At 43.3% G+C, this 22391-nt stretch overlaps 2 protein-coding genes across 7 annotated transcripts; one reads left to right on the forward strand and one right to left on the reverse strand.

Moving 5' to 3' along the window:
- The first annotated feature begins 477 nt into the window (after positions 1–477).
- Positions 478–13759, forward strand: LOC143003193 (DENN domain-containing protein 3-like). Of its 6 annotated transcripts, none has more exons than XM_076153705.1 (29): positions 478–579; positions 2918–3078; positions 3162–3321; positions 3395–3508; positions 3668–3783; positions 3913–4037; positions 4225–4336; positions 4417–4536; positions 4639–4737; positions 4831–4950; positions 5068–5183; positions 5279–5434; positions 5784–5880; positions 6021–6124; positions 6384–6574; positions 6771–6930; positions 7035–7230; positions 7461–7629; positions 8086–8169; positions 9370–9638; positions 9723–9893; positions 10032–10161; positions 10241–10348; positions 10448–10587; positions 10688–10848; positions 10939–11075; positions 11372–11490; positions 12252–12389; positions 12647–13759. In XM_076153705.1, the coding sequence occupies exons 2-29, from the start codon at positions 2995–2997 to the stop codon at positions 12863–12865; spliced, it is 3915 nt and encodes a 1304-aa protein (XP_076009820.1). In that variant the 5' UTR covers positions 478–579; positions 2918–2994; the 3' UTR covers positions 12866–13759. The 6 variants fall into 6 exon arrangements, with proteins under 6 accessions (XP_076009820.1, XP_076009823.1, XP_076009822.1 ...); XM_076153708.1 differs by having other exon boundaries at positions 7467–7629; XM_076153707.1 differs by having other exon boundaries at positions 3401–3508.
- A 274-nt stretch (positions 13760–14033) lies between these two features.
- Positions 14034–21438, reverse strand: LOC143003195 (potassium-transporting ATPase alpha chain 1). Its single transcript, XM_076153712.1, has 24 exons — positions 20948–21438; positions 20688–20792; positions 20387–20446; positions 20096–20299; positions 19813–19926; positions 19529–19663; positions 19236–19353; positions 18863–19131; positions 18597–18675; positions 18247–18366; positions 17968–18077; positions 17569–17703; positions 17223–17415; positions 16944–17119; positions 16692–16828; positions 16451–16601; positions 16121–16289; positions 15832–15986; positions 15564–15687; positions 15064–15209; positions 14822–14955; positions 14580–14681; positions 14257–14348; positions 14034–14168 (listed from the first exon to the last, which is right to left on the reverse strand). Exons 1-24 carry the CDS (start codon positions 20957–20959, stop codon positions 14140–14142), a joined length of 3069 nt encoding a protein of 1022 aa, XP_076009827.1. The 5' UTR covers positions 20960–21438; the 3' UTR covers positions 14034–14139.
- Between the last annotated feature and the right edge of the window lie 953 nt (positions 21439–22391).

The following is a 22391-nucleotide window of genomic DNA, read 5'->3' on the forward strand; positions in this document are numbered from 1 at the left end:
TGATGAACTTGAACAACTCACATTGACATCAAAATACTTTTAAGTTGTTCATTAATGGCGATCCTGCCAGCAACTTTGACAACCACGATCCCTTACAAGACAATCATCCACACAAACTACCACATTTTTATAACCCTAAAATTAAAAGAGCAGATGAACTTCAAGAAGGCAATTTAACATGATTTTTGAAAATAAACAAACAATACATTAAGCCATTTATACTTTTAATGTAATGTATTCCTGACAACATGTTAGGGGGAACTATGGGAAAAGATATATCATATTTCAAATTATACTTCATAGTCCCTCAAACATCAGGCATCAAGCCATTTCAAAATAAAAACGTGTGTTATCAGCTTATTTTGAAAAACGGACGTAGTCACTTCTGTATCCTTGCCCTAACTACGTCAAGTTCCGTTTCAATGCTTTTACCATAAAGGCGAGAATACACACGCACTCTAAAATGTAGGTGCGGCTGATTTGACCACGGAGTTTGTAATCACGGCTGGCTCGACCGCAGTGCTTTCTTTCACACGACTATGCGGGTGGACGAGGAGCCGCACGGATGCCTGAGAGCAGGTGAGTGGCGTGAAACAGAAAGTAGTTGTAAGAACAAGAGATGGTAGGTGGGAGGTATAAAAGTTTCTGCCCTCACCTGCCCGCTTGTTACTTTTACTTAAGGTCACGTCATAGCTGCAACAAAAACAGGAATGAGATCTAAACTTCCCTGCAAATTCCTAGGCGAACTTTCATCGTGTCCTGTGTATATGCATCTGCAGAAATATGACTTTTATTATGAAATGTAAACATTGTCATTGCGATGTTACCCGGGTTGAGGTTAGTAAGGTTAAGTTGGTGGTTGGCTTTGTAGTTGGTATTCTTTTCTATTCTATTTTGTTTTTGGAGATGTATGCAAAATGTGAATCCCTGTGATTATCCTGGAGGTCAGATCACTTTAGTTCGCCCCTGTTTTAGTTCATGTGATAAATCATTTTCTGCTCTTCAGCTTGGTCTCTTTGCACAACTTGCACGTGTTTTGCTGCCACATTGGATCCAGACAAATGGGATTTCAATCACACTGCAGGCGTGACCTTGTTGTACTTACAGCACCAGAATGTGATCAAAATCAGATTGCTGTGATTAAAGATCTATCACAGTGTGCTTTGAGAATATTTGAAAATTCACATTACACTGAAAATGTCATCCCAGACTGTTGGATCTAAAACGTTGTGCTGTTCTGGGACACCGTTTGATATGGAATTTTCCCTTTTTCAAGGATCATATGACTTTTAATATGCTTATGTGCTGTATGTTATGGTGACCATGTTACATCCTCGGGTGTGCAGCAGGAGGGACAGCTGGAAATCATGTGGCATAAGTTAAGTGGTGTGTTTTCACTCATTTCTTTTCACTTTCTATGGATGAAATGTACCACATGGTAAAAGCCATTAGGAATTTGAAATCCTACCTTTACCAAAGTGAAGCTGCACACAATGAAACTGACTGAAAATGCAAATTAACCTGCAAATGGCCAAACTTAACTTGGTTCAAAGACATGATTTCATAAAACAAATTTATAACAAGTATCTTCTGTAGAAAAAAGAAAATGCTTGCAATAAAAACAATTCAAGAATTTAGAATTCAAATTAGATGGAAAGCTAACTCTGGTATAGTTAATTTTAATTGTGTGCTGTCCTTGTGAAAGCAAAAAATAAAGTGTGCGTGTGCGTGTGCGTGTGTGTGTGTGTGTGTGTGTGTGGCACATGAGTCTAATTTGCAGAAAAGAGCCTAACAAGACAGGCTGAGAGCATCAGTGAAATGTAATTGAATTGGTTTCCTCCTTCCTGTGGTGACTAGTGTGTAAGTGAGGTCGGTCAGTTTATACAAAGAAAGGACAAAGACAGAAAAGTCTTTCTCCACAGTATCAGAATGTTCAGTACAGAGCAAACTAATTGACACATTGAGCCACACTTCGTTTAATGCCTGCATTCCCCCATCACACAGACTAATGGAGCCTAAAATTGATTCAGCTGCTGTCCAAAGTAGTTGTCTGTATTGTTTTCGAAGTGATGACTGCATGGTCTGCTATTACTAAGTGTGATGTGTATCTCCTATATTGTCGCAGTCTGATTATAATGGTTATGTACCAGGGTCTCTTCAGCAGTACACACACACACACTCTAAGCCACCTCTGGATATTCTATGGTATACTCTAAAAACTGTCAACTACACCTGGTGCATACATCTAAATGACAAACGCTGCAAATTTAAATGAACCACCTATTTTTTGTAGTAGTTGCAGTATGACATCACCATGGGGGTTTGTTACCTTTCAGCAATCAGATCCAGCTGTCTCAGTAATCAGAAGTAATGTCACATGCTGCCATTCACTTCTTGTGGCCTTTCTACCAAACCAATTCAGACCATAATGCATCAAAAAGAAGCTTCTATGTGAGTAACAATGCCTCCTCTACATGCAAACTAAATGCTCATTTAATCGATTTTAGCGTGCAAGAAGAAGTGCCTCTGGACATCTTGCTTGAAGGCTTATTATGAAACCTTTGGTGCAAAACAATGTGGAAACACGTTTCTGTGGACATCATGCAGCTGCAATAATGGACGAGAGGCTATTTGAAGAGTTTGAATCTTGAAATAACCCTGTGGCGAGACAAATGCTTGACTGAGCCGTCAGAAGTTGTTGTTGATGAGAGAAGTGGCGGTGATAATGATCTGGCACTCCCATTCTGTCATGTGATGTGATAGGATGTGGTTGTGCTGTTCCCCCCCTTGCAGTTCAGTATTTCTCTTCTACCTGTTGGCACAGAGGCAACAGGAAATGTATCTGTGTTTGTCTGCTTGGCTCTCATCTTCCTCCATTCTGACACTTTCTGTTTCTCTGACTTACTCTCCTGCTCAGGCTCAGAGGTTGTGATTAAGTGGCTGTGAAAGGGGCCTGGTTCAGGTTCTGCTGAGGGCTCCGGCCTTATTCTAGTGATGGCAAACCATCTGCCTCCTGCTCTACTGGAAGCCTGTGTTGTGGTAGGAGCATCTAGCGAGAAACTCCGGGAGGTCTGTCAGGTACTGTGACCCTGTACACTCATGGCTATGCACTTAACTGATAGTGGTCCACTCACATTTTCCATTTTTATTCCTTTCACCAGAGCATTAACAATGGGACTGCAGAGCTCCCTCAGTTGGAGCCAGAGGCGCTCCATGTCCTGGTTCCTCCATTCGTTAGATGTGAAGTGGTGAAGCCACACGGGAAGCGACGACACTCCCTGCTCAGGAAGAAGAGGGAGCATCTTCCTTCACCTGCAGCAGGTGTGGTAACGGTTCTGCTCTGCTTTCTTGGAGCACATATTGGACTTTTTAAGTGAAACCATATTTGATTTAGTTTCAGCCCCTTGCGTGTTTGCAGGTGGAGGAGCAGAAGAACGAGGAGGGTGTGAAGATTTGAGCGTTCCTAAAGACATCGATCTCATGGCACTGCCACAACTGTGCTTCCCTGGTATTTGTTATTTTGTTCTATTCTCTCTCTCTCTCTCTCTCTCGATTATTCAATAAAGACCATTTGTACTCGCACTGCATACACACATCAGCTGTCAGTAGTATGTTAACATAGTTTATACAATATTGCCATTGTAATTGAAGCACGTGATTTTTCCAGGTGGGCTCCAAGTAACCAATGAAGAGAGGGTCGAACAGTTCCACTTCCTGGTTTTCACTGATGTTTTTGGCAACAAGACTCATGGGGTTGTGATGCAGTGTTATCGACCCATACTGGTGCACGTCTCTACATGCAGAGCTTCACCCATAACACTTAACCTGAACCATACTGATTCTCAATTTCATCAATGTTGGCTGAGAGAGGCAGAAGCTTAATGTTGGGATTGTCTTCTGTCGGTTTTACAGGACGAAACACATTTCCAGGAGAATGGAGTTGGGACGTCTGGGTTCTCCCACCTTTTCTGTGCTTATGGTTTCTGTGTCATATCCAAGCATCCTTACTACACGGCCCTGAAAGACTGCCTGTCTGGGTGAGAGAGAGCCTGTGGACTCCTGCACAACAGATCTGACACAGTTACTCCAGTTATAACTTATAAATAAGTTTACATGGTTTCTTGTGCAATTTCTATCAAAGATTTACTCATGTTTGATCTTGCACCTTCATATGGAGTATGCATCCAAAATAACTACTTCTTTCTGTCATTTTATCTTGATTAGTGTGTCATTCCAGCTGAGGACTTGTCCTTTACCTGACTTGGAGGAAATGGTGAAGGAGTTTGCCATCAAACTAGCACTCGTGCCTCTCCCACCTCCAGGACAACTGCATCTGGTGTGTGTGTGTGAATATAATAATTTATTTTCTAAAATTAATGTGTTGCATAACACTGAAATGTTTCATTTATTTTCTAGATGTTTACCTTGCGTCCTTTGACCATTGTGTTACCGTCTCGTGAAGACAAGGACCACCCAGCTATAGATTTAGATCTCCATCTACCTTTGCTCTGCTTTAGGCCACAGAAGCTACTGCAGGTAAAACACTCACCTGCTGGCTTTGTGTTAATGGAGCTGATTGCTGATCTCACTCTAAATGTCACCCACCCCCTCTCTATCTTTCTGTCCCTGTCTCCCCAGGTGATATCCTGTCTCCTCCAGGAGCAGCGGGTGGTCTTATTTTCTGCTGATTGGTCCAGACTCACTCTTATGGCAGAGAGCTTGCTGCTTTTCCTTCAGGTCAGTCTGTGACAGAGCACCTACAGGCAGTCGTTTCAAGATGTGTATTAAATAAAATTGCAATCCTTTGATCTTCTCTGATCTTTGGTCCAGCCTCTGTCATGGCAGCAGCCTTACGTTCCTGTCCTGGCCAGAGGAATGCTTGACTTCCTCATGGCCCCGACTGCCTTCCTCATGGGCTGCCATCTTAGTCATTTTGAAGAAGTTGCGACAGTGAGTAAAAACAAACCTGTGAAATGGCTACAAATATCTTTACTAATTTCTAGTTGCTTGTGACAGATCACAGTATCATTAAATGTATCAATAACTATGAAAACTCATTTATTTTAGGAAACGGACGATCTTATTCTAATCAACATTGATAATGGAAGCGTCTCGTCTTCGTGTTCTGAGACTGTTGATCTACCTGAGATTCCCCTGGCTGCTGCAGGCTGCTTCACACAGAGGTACTACTGCAGCTTATACTCCTGCTACTGCTCCTACCACTACATACTACGTACGCAATGTAGCGTTCCACCTGTTTATAAGAGTGTCTTTTCAGGTGTTTGTCCCTGCAGATCCATTTTGACCTGAATCAGTGCCACCACGCCAGCTTTACTGATGTCAATGAACAGCGAGCGCAGAGGAGGGTGTGGCAACAAAACCTCAACTACGACATCCAGAGGATTACACTGGAACTCATCGTAAACATATTCAGGTTTTACATTTGTTATTATGTGTGTGTTGAACTTTTAATCATTTCAAATCTAGTTGGATCATGGTTGGATAATAATGGTTTAACTTTAAAGACGCAGCACTTAGTCCGCTTGCAGGCAGTGAATTGTTTGCAGTGTAACGTAATTGCACCATTTTGAAACGTCCTAGTTCCTATTTTAAGGATGCAACACAATACAAACTACTAACCAAAGCACATGATGTTGTATAATGTTATTGGCTTTTATTGCCTCTGAAATATAATGCGTTCAGAGTCCTTGTAATGACTGGCTCAATCTGTGGTAGTGGTAAGGTGGTTATGATGTGCTGTAATCTTTGCTTACTTATTACAGGGATGTTAGCAGCCATCTGAACTATGAGCACAGAGTGTTTAACAGTGAAGAGTTCTTGAAAACCAGAGAGCCGTCTGAACAGCTATTTTACAAGACGGTAAATACTAACCGTTTTATTTAAACCTTCAACAATGTTTATTTGGCCATTTTCATTCATTTTTGAAAGTCATCATTCATGAAAGTCATCATTCATGAATCACAAGACTGTATTGATAAGTGTTGCTGTTGATGCTTTAGGTGTTGAACACCCACATCTTCCACTCCTTCCTGAAGGATCGTCTCAACAGGAAAATGGACAGTTTTACTCGCATGGAGCTGAACACTCGTTCTGAGACGCAGAAGTGAGTTACTAGTAAGACTGAAGACCTTCAACTCAATCTGTAATTGTGACATTATTTCTAAAGCTTTGAGAATGAGCCTCAGCTGAATTGATCAGAAAGAATACTTGATCTGAGACCTCGAAATTAGCAACCAAGTCTCCAAATCTGCAGAACTCTGGCCTTGGTTTTCTCAACACTCATCACTTTAAATCTCAGTATCAGTTTGTTTGCTTCTGAAAAATCAGTATTTGTGCTGTGTGAATTATGAATGACCTCCTAGGATGAAGGCCATGGATGAGAACCCACGTAGACCCACCATGCAGGAGATTCAAGCGAGGAGGAAAAGCTCCATCACAGAGGGCATCATCCTGAGTAAGAGGCTGGGGATGAGCCTCCCTAACCTGGGGGAGGAGCAAAGTATGGGCTTCAACAGATACACGCTGCTGACCGGGAACATCGTGTCGGACCCTGGTGAGGCTGTTCAAGAACATTGTGGCATTAATTAGGCCTAATAATTAACTAATGACCTAATTCTATAGTTGAAAATGCAGATTTAAAAAAAATTAGGACTGGCTTATTATTATTATTATTATTATTATTATTATTATTATTATTATTACAAGTGACATTTTTATTGTCTGTCTGTCTGTCTGTCTGTCTTCCTTAGCGCTGAGAAATTCTCCTAAGTCTGTAAAGGTGTTTAAGCTTCCAGACTTCCCAGTGTCTCTGTCCATCCACTCGATCCCGATTTATTACAGTGAGCTGATCCAGCAGCTTGGCAAAGCCATCTTCTCTGTCCAAAATGAGAACCCCACTCTGCTGGCTAGGTACTCTGCTCTTCTCTATATAAATAATGTCCTCTTAATTTTGATGAGCCTCTTTGTCAAGATACTGTATCTGTGTGTACAATCAACCAATCTCTTCTCTGCAGGTTCTACTATTTGCGTGGTATCATTAACACTTTGTGCTCACGGCGCCTGGACGCTCTGAGTGATTTCCAGAACCTCTATAAGACGGACACAGCCATCTTCCCCTCCCAGCTGGTCACATGGCTCGTGAACTCGCTGCACAAAGACGAGAGACTGCAAGCTGACAGACGACCTGAAGTCAAGAGACTCATCCTCAAGGTCAGCTCATGCATTCAGTGTTTGGAATTGCAGTATCATGCAACAGTTTGAGAGTCACAATTTTGGTCTGCAGATACCAAACTTGATTCTCAAGTAAGATCCACCCTTGTCATCGTAGTTCTAAATGCTGCTTTACTCTTAACACCTCAGAAAACTTATGGAAAAGCCATGTAAGGTCCAATTGTAAAAGAAAAACGTGATGTTTTTAAAGAAACCTTCTTGTCCTTTAGGTGAAGACGGAGAATGAGAAGCCCCCGGTGGAGCCTGATGACCACGTTAAGAAGTTTGTGCTTCCGCGGACACATCTGCACCTGGAGGAGTTTGTGCGCTGTGTGCAGGAGTCTGGGATTGTTAAGGATGTAGCTACCATACACCGTTTATTTGATGCTCTCACTGCTGGTAAGTGAGGAGGAAGGTGTGTGTGGGTGTGTGTGTGTTTGTGTGTCATTGGATGATTCAACAATTTTCCATGTGATTTTTATGACCTAAGAGTGAATTTTTGAATCTGTTACTTGATGGTTACTTGATGGTTTTGGATGTCTCTAGTACAGCACTGGCTGAACAATGATCTTTCTCTCCACCCGTGTTGCATGAAAGCATTTTAAATTGATTTCATCAGCAGACATCAGGTTGAACTTAAAGCAGCTGACAGATAATCTGTTACACTCTTTGGTCTCTATGTCTTCCTTTGTCTCACTTTTAAAGTTCTGCACAACGCTGATTAAACACACACACCCTGACAAACACGCAGAGCAGAAACACAACACAAGGGACTTTTCTGAAGCGTTATGATGGCGTGAAACATGAAGAACAAAAAATGACACCATCTGATGTTGATGTGATTGACTTGAGTAGAATCGAAGAGAGACTCGTCAGACGTGACTTCGAGGGGCGCCTCCTCCAAATCGGACGTCTCTTCAGACTTGTCGCCTGTGAAGTGTAAGACCTGGACACAGTGGACACACACTGACTGTTTTCTAACCCAATGCCACATAATCCTGCATGTGACACTACAATGTCCGGTCCTTGTCAGCTAAAACTCGTGTGTGTGTGGCTCAGAAAGTGAAGTATCTCATGAATGTATATGTACATTGTAACCAAATTTTGGGCACATTTGCACTCGTATCTCTACCTCAGTGGACCTGATGGTGCATTGAAATTTTGTCAATAACATCTGAACCTGCCAGAGGAAATGTGCAAATCATGTGAAGCCTTTCTCTGAGCACATTTGTAGTTTTATACTCTGTCTGCACTTCATGGTCTTAAACATTCAGATCATATGATATTGTCTAAGTGTCTAGTTGTGTGACCTCATTCAACCCAGTCTGAATAAGGTTTCACATTCTCAGAAAGAATGAAAGATGTCACTTTACTGTTGACCCAGATCATAGAGGAGCATACCATCTGTGGCATGACTTAAGAAGTATGACAACTATGCTGCTCTACTGACTGTATGAACCTTTCTGGCAGCAAAAACAACCTTCATTTCCTTCTCTTCTCCTGATTTCATGATAACACTTAATATAATGTTAACACAGAGGGGGCCACTGATCCATTTGCACTGCAGCTAACAGCCCAAGGATTTCAGCTCCACATTTAATCAACATTATTAACTGTTATTTCTTCATCTAATTTGTGAAGGTTAAGTCGCTGAATTGCATTGGACAACATACAGTTCAGAGCAACAGAACACAGAGAGAGGGAATGACATGTGACAGGAGTCCATGAAATGGATTTAGGCGTGCAGTTTTAAGCTCCCAGTTCTTCACTGACCACTGACCTTCTTCACTCTTTAAAGCCTATTCAGCACAATTGTCCCCTTTTATGTCACTCCTCCTTTGTTTCAATTTAAGTTCACGTGAGATGTGATCATTCATGGCCAGATGAATGAATGGCTTGTAGGTGTTGTCTTGGTGTTTGTTTTGGTCACAGCCCAGTCCATGTTAACCTGAGATGGTCACTTATTAACTTCTTTACAACAATATAAACCATTGTGAGATATGTGGAACTAACCTAGAGTCACTGGTGTCCTTTGGTCTTGTAGGTGCATGCTTTCATTACTGTCTCACGCGTTCTTTGCATCTTTATGGTAAACTCCGTTCAGCAGCAGTTAATTCTGTATCTGTACTGTGTGCCCAGGTGTCCCAGGTCAGTCAAAGCAGGTGGACCCTGAACTCTTTAGAATCTTCTACACCTTCTGGAAGGAGTCGGAGGCTGTGGCCCAAGACGTCAACCTGCCTTCTGAGGTGATCGAGCACCTTGATAACAGCGAGTGCGTCTACAAGCTGTCGTCGTGTGTCAAGACCTCTCGCGGCGTTGGTAAAATCGCCATGACGCAGAAACGTCTGTTCTTGCTTACCGAGGGACGAGCGTGCTTCCTGGAAATCACAAAGTTCAGAGACATACAGGTCAAGTCTCTTCAAAATGTGAAAATAAAATCTATAGTACACACACTGATGTTAACATATGCCATCTCTGTTTTCTCTCTCTAGGAGGTGAAAATCTCCTCTGCTCCCTTCCTCCTGCTTCGTATTCCTTCTCTTCGTATACAAACTGCCAGACGCCCTGAGGTGTTCGAAGCTAACCTGAAGACAGAGACTGACCTCTGGAACCTCATGGTCAAAGAGATGTGGGCAGGACGCAAGATGGCTGACCAGCACAAGGTACACAAGAGCACAGCAGTGTGTACACTAGTGAAGGAGACCTGAGGTTGCCACTTATGAAACACATTCACACATTGACTATGTTTGTGGTAGTGTTTCGTGACTTGTCTCACTATAGAGGTCTGCTTTGCTGACTAGGACCCTCAGTACATGACCCAGGCTCTGACCAATGTCCTGTTAATGGATGCAGTTGTGGGCTGCCTGCAGACCCAGAGATCCATCTGTGCTGCCTCAAAGTTAGCCTACTTTGACAAAGTCAAGCATGAAGGTCTGAGCTCAGTCTTCTTCCTGCTTCATCTTTTCTCCTCTCCTATGATCCTTCATTAAATCTCATCTTTGTTACCCAGTGCCTATGATGGTGCCTAAAACCACCTCAGAGACCCTGAAACACAAAATCAACCCATCACAGGACCTGGCTGAGCCTCAGACTGTCCATGTGCTACTGTACACACCAGGTACGCTTTGGAGAAAACTTCACTGTTTGTTCACGTTTATTGTTAATTCACTACTAGCATACAAGGGTTGATTAAGGGTTGACCCATGACTCTCTATAGGTCAGTTGACATGCGATGACATAAAGGATGAGAAGAACCCAAAGCTGTGGGTGGCTCTGAGCGGGGGCAGGGTGGTGGTATTTGATGCAGCGAGCTGGTCCATGCTGCACGGCTGCATCCAGGTTGGAGCATCACAGCTGGTAAGAGTAGAGATGCTTTGATGTCTTTCGTAGAACCTTGCTCTGTGTACATCTACATCATGGTCTCCTCCTCTGCCACATCTTCTTCTATGACGTGTAGAACTGCATGCTGGGATTGGGGCAGGAGCAGGTGTGGATCGGCTCCCAGGACTCTGTGATTTATATCATCGACACTAACAGCATGTCCTGCAACAAACAGCTGACTGAGCACAGACAGGAAGTGACTGGACTCACCGTGGACTCCAGTGATCCACACAACAGGTAGATGTGGTCGTCCTCATCGTCGTGTTATAAAGACAATCAATCAAAGTAAATGTATATGATGTCTATGTCCCTCTCTCCCTCTCCCAGCCAGCAGACATATTCCTGCAGCTGTGATGGTTCCATTCTGCAGTGGGACACCTCCAGTCTCAAAGTGAAGCGTCAGTTCTATACCCTCTGTGACAGTCTCTCCTCCATTCAGGTCCACGAGGGCACGCTGTGGTGCTGTAAGTGCACACACTCTTCTTTTGAACACACAGATTCTGTGTTTTATAGCCTGTGTGTAATTACAATACCTCCGCCAAGGTTATGTTGGTCAGCTGTGTTGGTCTGTCTCTGTTTTCAGCAGAAGTGCTCAAAAGGTTGTACATTAAATTCTGGTAGTGGTCGGCCTGATGGTGGCGCTGTAATAACCACTTTTTCTCACCTGTAACTGGCTGCCAAACTGGAGTGGTGAGCTGTATGTCATGAAAAAGAGACTAATAAAAGTACTTTGAACGGTTCACAACCTGTGTGTTTGCAGGTTGTGATGACAGCATTTTGGAACTCAGAAAGAGCGGCATACCACACAGGAGGATGGCACTGCCGGAGGACCTACGCAGCATTCGCAGTTGCTTCAGCAGCTTCATCCTCATCTTAGAGGTGATTTAGAAACAAGCAGCCAGTATGTCAGCTAATCCAGTCATTCAAGCCAGTCAGGTGGTTGATGAATGAACTGAGATTCCAGCTGAAAACATATGTTTCAAAGATTTGACCAGCAAGACTTCCTAACATTAGAAGATCAAGATGTAATCATATTACGGTTGATTGATGTTGGTAACCATAACAACCCATTGATGAAGGAGGAAAAGGGCAAAGTACATTGACTCAGCAACTGCACTTTTCTGTGTGTACAGTTTTGAGGTGTTCAAACTCGATTTGTGTTTTTCCAGGATGTGCTTCTTTTATGTGCATTGGACCGTTTTAATCCACTACATTTGTCTGACAGCTTGCATACGAAATCTGACAATATTCCAGAATGAGGAAGCAAAGTAGTTTGACTTGGCAACACCTGGACCATCCTGCTTACACAGCAGTGCACTTTTGATGAGAGAAAACATTTTCCTGCTGACACTTCAAGTACAATCTTGTAAGACTTGAAATGGAGCGATAGCAAAGGCTGGATGTGCGTTCACTGCTCAATGGCTGCAGATAAAAACCTATTTTGTGTGTGTGTGTGTGTGTGTGTGTGTGTGTGTGTGTGTGTGTGTGTGTGTGTGTGTGTGTGTGTGTGTGTGTGTGTGTGTGTGTGTGTGTGTGTGTGTGTGTGTGTGTGTGTGTGTGTGTGTGTGTGTGTGTGTGTGTGTGTGTGTGTGTGTGTGTGTGTGTGTGTGTGTGTGTGTGTGTGTGTGTGTGTGTTCCAGCGAGGCGAGGTGTGGACAGGTTGTGCAGACTCAGGGGAGCTGTGTCTGTGGAACATTAACAACTACAGACGTCCCTTTAAGCGAATCTCTCTGCCAGGCTCCTCGGGTGTCACCTGCATGATAAGAGTCAAGAACCAGGTGGGGCAATGATTCCATGTTATGAATGTTGTCTATATGTGGTAACATGTGCTGCGTATAGAGGAAGCTTTCACTTTGTAATGCATCATCTGATCTCTATGGGTAGCACAGCTTTTATATGATGGATATGAACACATGAATAGTGTACATACATGAAATTGAGTTTTGTTTAAATCTGCCTCCACTCATCTGTTATTACTTGATCAATCAACTCCCATCCTCTACCACCTTTCATCCATGTGGTCTCCTCTCCTCAGGTCTGGGTGGGCTGTCGTGGCACGATCGGTGTTGGTGGACAGTCTGACGGTCAGCTGAGAAGTCAGGTGTTGGTGGTGGACCCAGAGAGCCACGCTGTGGCCAAGGAGCTGCAAGCCCATTCAGACAGCATCCAGACGCTCTGTTCGGCCGAGGATCGCTACGTCCTGAGTGGCTCAGCACGAGGCGATGGCAAGATCGCCATCTGGAAAGTTGAGTAGGGAACAGAGGAAGCATTAGGAAAGGCGGGTGACTTTCCCCATTAATGTGCCTGTGATGTCAAAGACTTCCTGGGGCTCGAGCAGAGTAAGAAGAGGGACAGAAAATCGTTCATATATCATAGCTTTGGTTTCATTACAATGATCATCTGGTTTCTGTGCTGGTGGGCAACTGAAGATGTGAAAAAAGTGAGTCGGGCTTCATGTGTGGAATTTTGACACATTTAAGTTTGAGGAACCACTTAACATAGAACAAAATACAACAAAGTCTTTGTCTGACACACAACTGAATTACTGGACCATGAAGAACAGATCTTGTTTTTGTCCCTTTTTCTAATCGCACAAGTTGTTGTATTATGAATGTTACATTATCATGCGTGTGCTGTTTTAAAGTTTTAGTGTAGTCTATATTGCTGTTAGATATTGAAATGTCACAATACAGCTGAGATCCTGTTTGACATTTGCGTTTTATGACCAAGTATCACATACTTCCTATCAGGACATCCTGTTACAACAGTTTCCAAGTGCAATGAGAAGCAGTCTGTGAACGTCACATCCACATATAAATACAGCCTCTCAATCACTCTACTGCTTAAACATCATGATTAAGGCACAGTAGCACAGTATTATTGTTATTATTCTTATTGCTATTAAGTTGTGAAATGTGACACATTGATGGAACATAGTCCTAATAATCATGGAAGTAATTTTGGGCTCTGCACCTTAATGCCTCCAGTGTCATTGTGAGGTTAAAGCAGAAGTCAGAAAACTGCAAATAAGTTTTTGAATGTTTGACCTACATCTCTCTCTTTGCCACTGATTCAGTGAAACACAGAACCAGTCCTAACGGAGAGCTTTTATAATGCATTCAGTCCTTGTCGAAATAATAAAATTTCTATCAAATTATGTCTTAAAACACCTTTTTTGACAAGTTGCACATAAAGGCTGACGTGAAAGAGAGATATTGTAATCATCAACAATTTGCACATATCAACTATAACAAAGTACAAAAAAAGCTTATTTGTAATGATTGGGATCACCATCAGTTTAAAAGTCTTTATTAGTACAAATACAATGCAGCCAAAGAGCGGAAACGGAACAAGTCTTACTCATGAATACCTTTTTGATTGAGGTCACTTTAGTTCATAGTTCATAGAGTGTCAAAATGAAAAGACAGGTTCAACCATAAATACATCAAAGTGACAGGGATGAATATGTATTGAGCATGAATGGGCATTGAGCATGAATGGATGGATGAAAGAAAGACGTGTCTTCTCTCAGTAGTACAATTCCTGATCCCACCAACCTGAGAGAGAATGAGACAGATGAATGACACGTCATGGAAATAGAGATGATCGTGATGATGATCAATGGAATAAACAATGTTTGCTTACTTCCTGGATATCTTCTGACCCCTAACTTCCTGATCTCATCATAGACAAAGATGAGGATACCATAAGGGACAGGCACAAACCACCACTGGACCCTGAGAGAGATGCATAAATGTGACTGATTCAATATTCATAGGATTTTATCCAAATGAGACGTTATTATAGAGCTGAGATGCCCTGGAGACAGTATGGACCATAACAAACACTCATTTCCATGTAAAAGTCATTTATGATGCTTAAAAATTATTCAATGCTACAAAAATACTTTTTTTCCCTACTTCAGTCTAATGGTGCTGTGTTGAGAACAAAACCTTGTTGGCTTTTACCTGATCGGCATGAAGTTGAACATGTTGGGCATTCCAGGGCAGTAACAGAGCAGATTACCAAGACACAGCTGGAACACTATAGCAGATACCAGGACACGATTCCTGCACACAACACACAAGTTGCCAAATGAAACTGACTCATATAAACGCTTTAAAAATGAAGAAATGCTTGAAAGATGCATGTGTTTCCAAATGTTCATAATGTGAAGGTGTTGATCCAAAAACGAATGATCTGTACTGACCTGAAGAAGCCTTGCTGGAACACAGAGAGACGTCGGGTTTTCCTGATCAGCACATCTGAGATCTGACAGATCTCTATGCTGACGAAGAACACAGTGTAGCAAGTATACTCCTGGTACAACCTCTGACTGAAGGTCTGAAGGACATATGGAAAGATTTACTCGCTTATGTAGCCTGAAATGTTGTGTTTGTATGGAAAACAAGCACACACAAGCAAAACAGTCATCTGTTCATCTATACTAACCCATTCCTGTCCGTAGCTGTCCTGTACGTCCTGGAGATGGACATTCTCCCACTGAGAGCGCAGCCCCACACACAAGAGTGGGAACCAGCCCTCCTGAGCCATGGCTGTAAAGTAATCAGTAAAGCCTGCAAAAGACTGGATGGCTCCTAGAAACCAAAATAATACAGAGCTTAATATAGAGCAGTGGAACGATAAGAGATGTAACAGGGACTTTTCCAGCACTCATGAAACCAGATGTGTAATTTATGATACCTAATTTAAGATATGATTTATAGTATAGGTTACTAATGTTGTCTCACTGCTTCCTTTTCAAAATCTGATGGTAAATAAGTAAAATGTACCTTAAATTTGGGTACAACAAATATTGTCTTTTAGGTTTTATTGTGAAATAAAAGAATTGGGAAACTGTTTATAAAGCCAGGATCAGAACACAATTTTCTATTTTATGTCCATGTAAAATACAATTGTGGGTACACACACACACACACACACAGCCTCACCTATCTGGAAGTAGGAGTACACAGCCAACGCTTCATTCACGAGCCGATCACGTCGAGGATTCCTGGGCTTCAGGTGCATGATGTCACTCTCTGCTTTCTCATAGGCCAGAGACACAGAGGGGTACTAGGGTAGATAAACCACAGATCATTGTTGAGTGTTTACAGCAGAGAGAAGAATAATTAGTCACAAAAGATAGTGATGCTATTTGACATAATGGCCATGATCCTTTTCATGTTTAATTGCTACTGTAATGACATCATCGCTCACAATATCAGTGGCCAGCTCGATGAAGAGAATGGTGATGCAGCCGAGAGGAAGAGGAACGCTGACAGTTATGTAGATCAGATAAGGCGTCAGCTCCGGAATGTTCTTGGTTAGCGTGTATGCAATGGACTTCTTCAGGTTGTCAAAGATAAGACGGCCTACACACACAGACAATGTTCAGTAAGTGTGCAACTCATTTTTGAGGCCGGGGAATATAAGTTTTTGAACAAATTTAGGAATAAATCGACACCTGAAGCTATGCAAAGAGAAAACCCCACGCAGATAGACTCACCCTGCTCCACTCCAGTGACAATGGAGGCAAAGTTGTCATCCAAAAGAATCATGTCTGCCGCGTTCTTGGCAGCGTCTGAGCCAGCGATTCCCATGGCGACGCCAATATCGGCCTTCTTGAGAGCTGGAGAGTCGTTCACACCGTCACCTGTCACAGCGACGATGGAGCCCTGAGGGAGAGAATGCTGCTAAGAAGCCTGGCAATGTGGTCTAATGATGCATTCTGGGTAGGGATAATGCATATTAAAAATAAACCCAAAGACTCAGCGAGGGTTTAGGAGGACATAACTCATTAAGTGTGATGTGTGTGTGTGAAGGTCTGTCTACACACCAATCGTTGACAGCTTTCCACTATAATGAGTTTCTGCTGCGGGGATGTTCGTGCAAACACCATCTCTGGATGGCTCCGCAGCGCTTCGTCCAGCTCCTCACTGCTCATATCCTTCAGCTGACCACCGCTTATCACACAAGCCCGAGCATCCCTGCAGACACACAGAACACACGCATGAAGATGCTCTTAATGAGGTCAATCCCAGCGGCTTGACATGTGGGCGATGAAAAGTAGTGAACACCTCCTGTTGACTTGTTCCACAGGTATACGCTTCCTTAAGGCAATGTCTTCCACTGTCTCACTGCCTTCTGTGATGATACCGACATTGGCTGCTATGGCCCTTGCCGTGATTGGATGATCTCCCGTCACCATGACAACCTGATGTTGAAGTTATGAGAGAGAGAGAAATAAGGATGGAAAAGTTAAGCCCCTGTATGACGCTGGAACAAACAGCTGGATTCAAAGCAGCCTAATTGTTGCCATGTGAACACACCCTGATACCGGCTGTACGACATTTCATCACTGCGTCGGGCACGGTGGCTCTCGGTGGGTCAATCATGGAGATGAGGCCGGCAAAGCACAATTCCGCCGTGGGGAAATTCATGTCATCACCGTCAAAGCGATAACCGCGAGGAAACTCCTTCTCATTGAGATAAATATGACAGAAACCTGAGCAGAGGAGAAAAGAAAATGACTCAATACACATTTACTTACAGTACGATGTAGTTCAACTTGATGGGATGCATGTTTAAGGTCACTAGTGCTCTCTAACCCAATACTCTCTCCCCCAGTCCTCCTAGATCCATGTAAGCTGTCTGGAAGGCTTCTTTCCACTGCTCGTCCAGAGGAAGTTCCTGGCCTTTGATCAAAATGGTGGAGCAGCGCTCTAAGATTCGCTCAGGGGCTCCTTTCATCACCAGGAGGTACCGTAGATCCAGGGGGTCCTCCAGTTCATGGATAGACAGCTGGAGAGAGATGATTGAGGGGAGATTATAATAAAGTTACAGTAGACATTCTGTTTCAAAGCTAAGCACAAAGGGAAAATCATCTCTTCACCCTTCTAGTTAATATGATTTTTTGCCGAAACATGCATGAACTTCACTTCCACCTCTTCTCACCTGGAACTTGTTGGTGGAGTTAAAGGGCACTTCCACCACCTTCTTGAAGCGGTTGCGATAGTCCACGACGTTGCCCAGAGTGAGCTCTGTGAACTTCAGCAGAGCTGTCTCTGAAGCATCGCCCACCACCGTCCTCTGGGCCGGATGATAAGGGTGAGACAGGCTTTGTTAGAATGAACTGTTTAGGAAATTTAAACATGGTGATAACTGAAACAGTGGCCTCCTTTGCCAGAAAATGTGAATTAAATACAACTCAATACATTGTGTTTTTTGTAATTAGATTTATAGAGGATATGTTTACATCAGTTCATATTCCAGTTATATACCTCAACATCAAATCCTCTGATTCATACAACAAATCAGTAATGGATACCAATCTATGAAGCAGTGTATTTGTACCTTTGGAATAGGAATTCCTTCCTGATCAGGTCTGAAAGTAGCTCTGTTACAGAGGGCAGCCACTCTTGCAAGTGAACGCCACGTTTCTGATGACTGATCAAAACTCTGACCTGATCACAACACAAGGACATCAGAGTCGTCACAGAGCACCACTCACTCAGATAAAACAACTACTATTCTGCTGCTGAAAGGAAAGGAAAGTAAACAACAAGCATGCATGCATCCGTCCATCCATCCATCCATCCGTCCGTCCATCCGTCCATCTGTCCGTCTGTTTACCTGACTGATCTTCAGTGGTATCAGCAGCGTGAACGTGATTGTCAAACCACAGGTGAGCGACAGTCATCCTGTTCTGGGTCAGGGTGCCTGTCTTGTCTGAGCAGATCACTGAAGTTGAGCCTTAACACACATAGAGTGAACGTTACACATATGGACACACTGTACGCACACACTGGAATAGCATGATTGAGGCCGAAGGGCTTTGGTCTAAACTGTAGTATTGTGGAGAGCAAGTCTCCTTATTTTGGATGGTGATAAAGGTAATATATAGGTCTATACTTGCTTGCTTTAGTCAGAGTTTGAATAGACTGGAGATCAGACGCTCTCCGGAGTGTGTTTGATATACTAACCCAGTGTTTCTACAGCCTCCAGGTTCTTCACAACACAGTTCTTCCTGGCCAGCCGCTTAGCAGTCAGTGACAGACACACCTTGAGCAGAGACGAGTGGGGTTTGGAAAGAGGCAGGTTAATACAGAGGATGAGTAGCAATGAGGATGAAATGAATCTAAAGAATCATTTCATCCTCATTCATTTAACAGACAGCTGCCCAGTGCACAGGGTTTGATATTACAGTCCAGGATGAATAATATAGACAAAATTTGATGCAGTAACTCACTGTGACTGTAGCAAGCAGCCCCTCTGGCACATAAGCCACCACAATAGCCATGAAGAAGATCATGGCTTCCAGGAAGGCATATCCAATAAACATGGCAACCACAAAGAAGGTAAAACCAAAAAAGATAGCTAAGCCCGCAATGATGTCCACAAAATGTTCAATTTCTATGGCAATGGGTGTCTTCTCGTTTCCTACACCGCTCGCCAAGGTGGCAATACGGCCGATGATGGTGCGGTCACCGGTGCTGATGATCATACCCGTCGCTACACCTGCAGGGGAGAGGAGAGCAGTGGCAGTGTCACTTGTATGCCCGATTACTTGGTGCCTCTGAGCAAGGCAGCTCACCCCCAGCCAATTGTATACTGCACTGTACCTTCCAGACAGGTAGTGGAGAAGAAAGCAACGTTTTTGGTCTCCAGTGGGTTCTCGTGAGTACATTCGGGGGTCCTGCTCTGTGGCTCAGACTCTCCTGTCAGAGACGAGTTGTCCACCTGAGACACAAGTTACATTAGCAGACGATAGCAGATACATGTCAAGCCAACATACAACCATCTATAAGATTTATCAAATACGGACCTGCATAAATGTTAAGACTGATCAGAATTGCTGTTGGTTAAATATTTTGACCTGAATTGTAAATGTGATGTGCATTTGTGTGTGTTTTACCTTGCAACTTTGAGCAGTGATGATGCGAATGTCAGCAGGGACTCTGTCTCCTCCCTTGATCTCCACCAAATCACCCACCACCAACTGGTTAGCGTTGATTTGGTTCTTCTGTCCATCACGGATCACCACGGCTTGCTAATGTTGTGGGGTTGAGTGTGAAGTTAGCAGAGATGAAAGGAAAAAGGCAGAGCCAGAATGAGAGAGGTGATCATCGATTCAGTTCATTATCCACTCATATTGTTCTCTGTTCTGCTCCATGCATGAGTTCTCGTCTTGTAGCTCACCTGCGGCACCAGATTCTTGAAGCTGGCAATGATGTTAGTACTCTTGAACTCTTGATAGTAACCGAAGCAACCAGTTACCACGACAACAGCAATCAGGGTGAGGGCCAAATACAGCTAGAGAGAGAGAGGAGGCAGACATGAAAGAACCAGCAGCTGGTGATGACTCTCATTGCTTTGCTTTGAACTTTTCTTTGTTTTCCTTTCAGCTAGAAACAGTCCACGCTCTTTTATCTGAGTTATAAATCAGAAATGCGGTAACTCTACGATTTTAGGTATAACTAACATTGTCAAAGCCGGTGAGGTTTCCTCTCCCAATTTCAATCCCAAAGGCGATGAAGCAGATGACAGCCGCCACCCACATCAGACACTGAAGCCCACCAGCCAGCTGCCTGGCAAACTTGACATATTCTGGTGTTCCTTTAGGGGGCTTCAGTTCATTTGGGCCATCTCTCTCCAAGACCTGAGTGGCAAAGGTGGTCGTCAAACCCTGAGGGAAAAAGGAAACACAACGGACGGATAAGTGAGGGGTGGAAAGAAAGAAAGAAAGAAAGAAAGAGAGAAAGAAAGGACCTACCTTTGTAACACTGGTGTTGTACCTCATTTCCAGCTCATCAATTGTAATCTCGTGGTCATCCTACAGGGGGCGACAAAGCACATGATTCAGAGAGAATTTCAAGGGCAGGTCAAGAGGAATCGAGGTGACTTCCTTAAAAGTAGCTTGATCATGGCCATCTGCCTCCTCCTGGACTGGCTCAGAGTGCTTTAGTGATGATGTTTATATACACGCACAGATCAGCAGAATGTAGGAAGCAATACCTTCTGATCTCACCTTCACACTCACCACAACCACCTTTGCTTCTGTTGTCTCTACTTACAATGTCCATTTCTTTCTTCATGCCCTCTAGTTTCTCCTTCTTCTTCATCTTTTTCTTCTTCTTACCGTCCATCTCTCCATCCATGTCAAACATGTCGTAAGTGTCCTAAAGGCCGGCGGCAATGGCCAAGAAAATATTTAGAGTTTCAGTTCTCAGCTTTAGTGCAACTTGCCATTACAGTCAACCAAACTTTTATAGTGTTTAATCTTCTTTCTTTCCATAACAATACAGTTTTTGGTCATCTGCTGAAGGTCTCCTACCTTTTTACTCATGGTTGCTGGTGCTCCTAAATCAATGGAGGTCCAGACCACTCGTTCCTTCTTCTTCACGGAAATCTTGGCTGCCACTCAGGTCCGATTCCAAACACACGCGATGACCAGAAACAGGAAATTCTCTCTGGAAAAGCCCTTTATACCCCCATGCTCTCCTTATTATCTGCACATGCGCGCACACACTCATGGATACACACACACACATCTTAACACTGTGCCCTGCGTTAAAGGTACCTCAGGTAGCAACAATGTCACCCCTACCCAGGTCACACACACACATACACACTCCTATCAGAACCAATGCGTAGGTGACTGTGTCTCTTATCTGCCTCTGCACGTTTCTGTGCCTGATAAACTGATTGAAGTAAAGAGCAGGGGACCATTGAAGGTTAAAACAAACCAATGTCACACTGGATACACCTGCCGTCCTCTGGTACAGGCAGGAAATCCAGGACATGAGACCCGGGACCTTTGCTCTCCTTATCCACTGCCTGACAGTCGATGCTTGTAGGTTTCTCTACCCACAGACACCACACACTGGTGTCGCTAGCTGTTCATCATTGAATTTTGCACCACTGCTTTGTATCCAAGCAGAAAATGACAAACAGCGCCGATGGCAGGGTTGGCCAGATTGAAGGGTTGGGTAGGCAATGACACATGGTACAGTGGTTAGAGCCCCTGCAGAGGCCACAGCTGGACTGGGTTTGAGTCCCAGCCAGAGCTGTTTGGGGGTAACAGGAGATGCAGGATCCAGGCAGGATTCTATCCTGTATAAAGGGGTGAATGGGTGTAAATGGAGCTAAGGTCACCCTGTCCCCTCCTGCTCCAGTCCAGAACCTGTTGCATGTTGGGTAAACAGGGACCAGGCCAGATAAGGTGTGTTTAAGAAAGTCAACACGGTGCACGTACTGTGGAGGGACAGTTGCTCTGTAATCACAGTAATGTCAACTCAAATTTATCAGCTCTGATTGCCACATATTCAATTATTTCTAATCTTTGTTTATCATATTTCATTTCAGTTGTTGCTAATGGTTACTTGTGTACTCTGTGTACAGAGGTAACAGTGCCTGTCGATGCACAGAAACATGAAACTTAAAAGTCATACTACAGTGGTGGTGTTTTGCTTTTACAATATAGTATCTTCAGTCAGTTGTATTGAATCAAAAGTCTATCCATAACAGCAGTGTCTCTAACATTATAGAGACTTTGACTAAAAAATCTTTTTCACTTGACTTTTTCACAAATATATCAGTTTTTTATTATTTATATATTTATTATTTACTTTGATTTTACTTTTCCGTCGTTTTACAGTGTTCAGCAGCTACAATTACTCCCCCTCAGACGTTGAACTTAATGCTAAATTAATTTTTTTTATTCAATCTTATTAATTTCTTTTAAGAAATCTCTGTCTCTCAGTAACAATGCAACAACA

The sequence above is a fragment of the Genypterus blacodes genome, unplaced genomic scaffold (genome assembly GCF_046128005.1).
Source record: "Genypterus blacodes isolate CSIRO-AG114 ecotype Tasmania unplaced genomic scaffold, CSIRO-AGI_Gbla_v1 ptg000059l_1, whole genome shotgun sequence".
In the NCBI taxonomy this organism is placed as follows: Eukaryota; Metazoa; Chordata; class Actinopteri; order Ophidiiformes; family Ophidiidae; genus Genypterus; species Genypterus blacodes.

Bases quoted from the DNA above. Each gene is read 5' to 3' on its own strand.
- LOC143003193 (XM_076153705.1), top strand. From the start codon at position 2,995: ATGGCAAACCATCTGCCTCCTGCTCTACTGGAAGCCTGTGTTGTGGTA. The intron at 4,738-4,830 runs GTCAGTCTGTGA...TCTTTGGTCCAG, and splicing joins GCTTGCTGCTTTTCCTTCAG to CCTCTGTCATGGCAGCAGCC. The intron at 11,491-12,251 runs GTGATTTAGAAA...TGTGTGTTCCAG, and splicing joins GCTTCATCCTCATCTTAGAG to CGAGGCGAGGTGTGGACAGG.
- LOC143003195 (XM_076153712.1), bottom strand. The intron at 17,120-17,222 runs GTTAGAGAGCAC...TCCTCTGCTCAG, and splicing joins ACTGGGGGAGAGAGTATTGG to GTTTCTGTCATATTTATCTC. The intron at 16,290-16,450 runs GTGTGTAGACAG...TCTCTCCCTCAG, and splicing joins TGGAAAGCTGTCAACGATTG to GGCTCCATCGTCGCTGTGAC.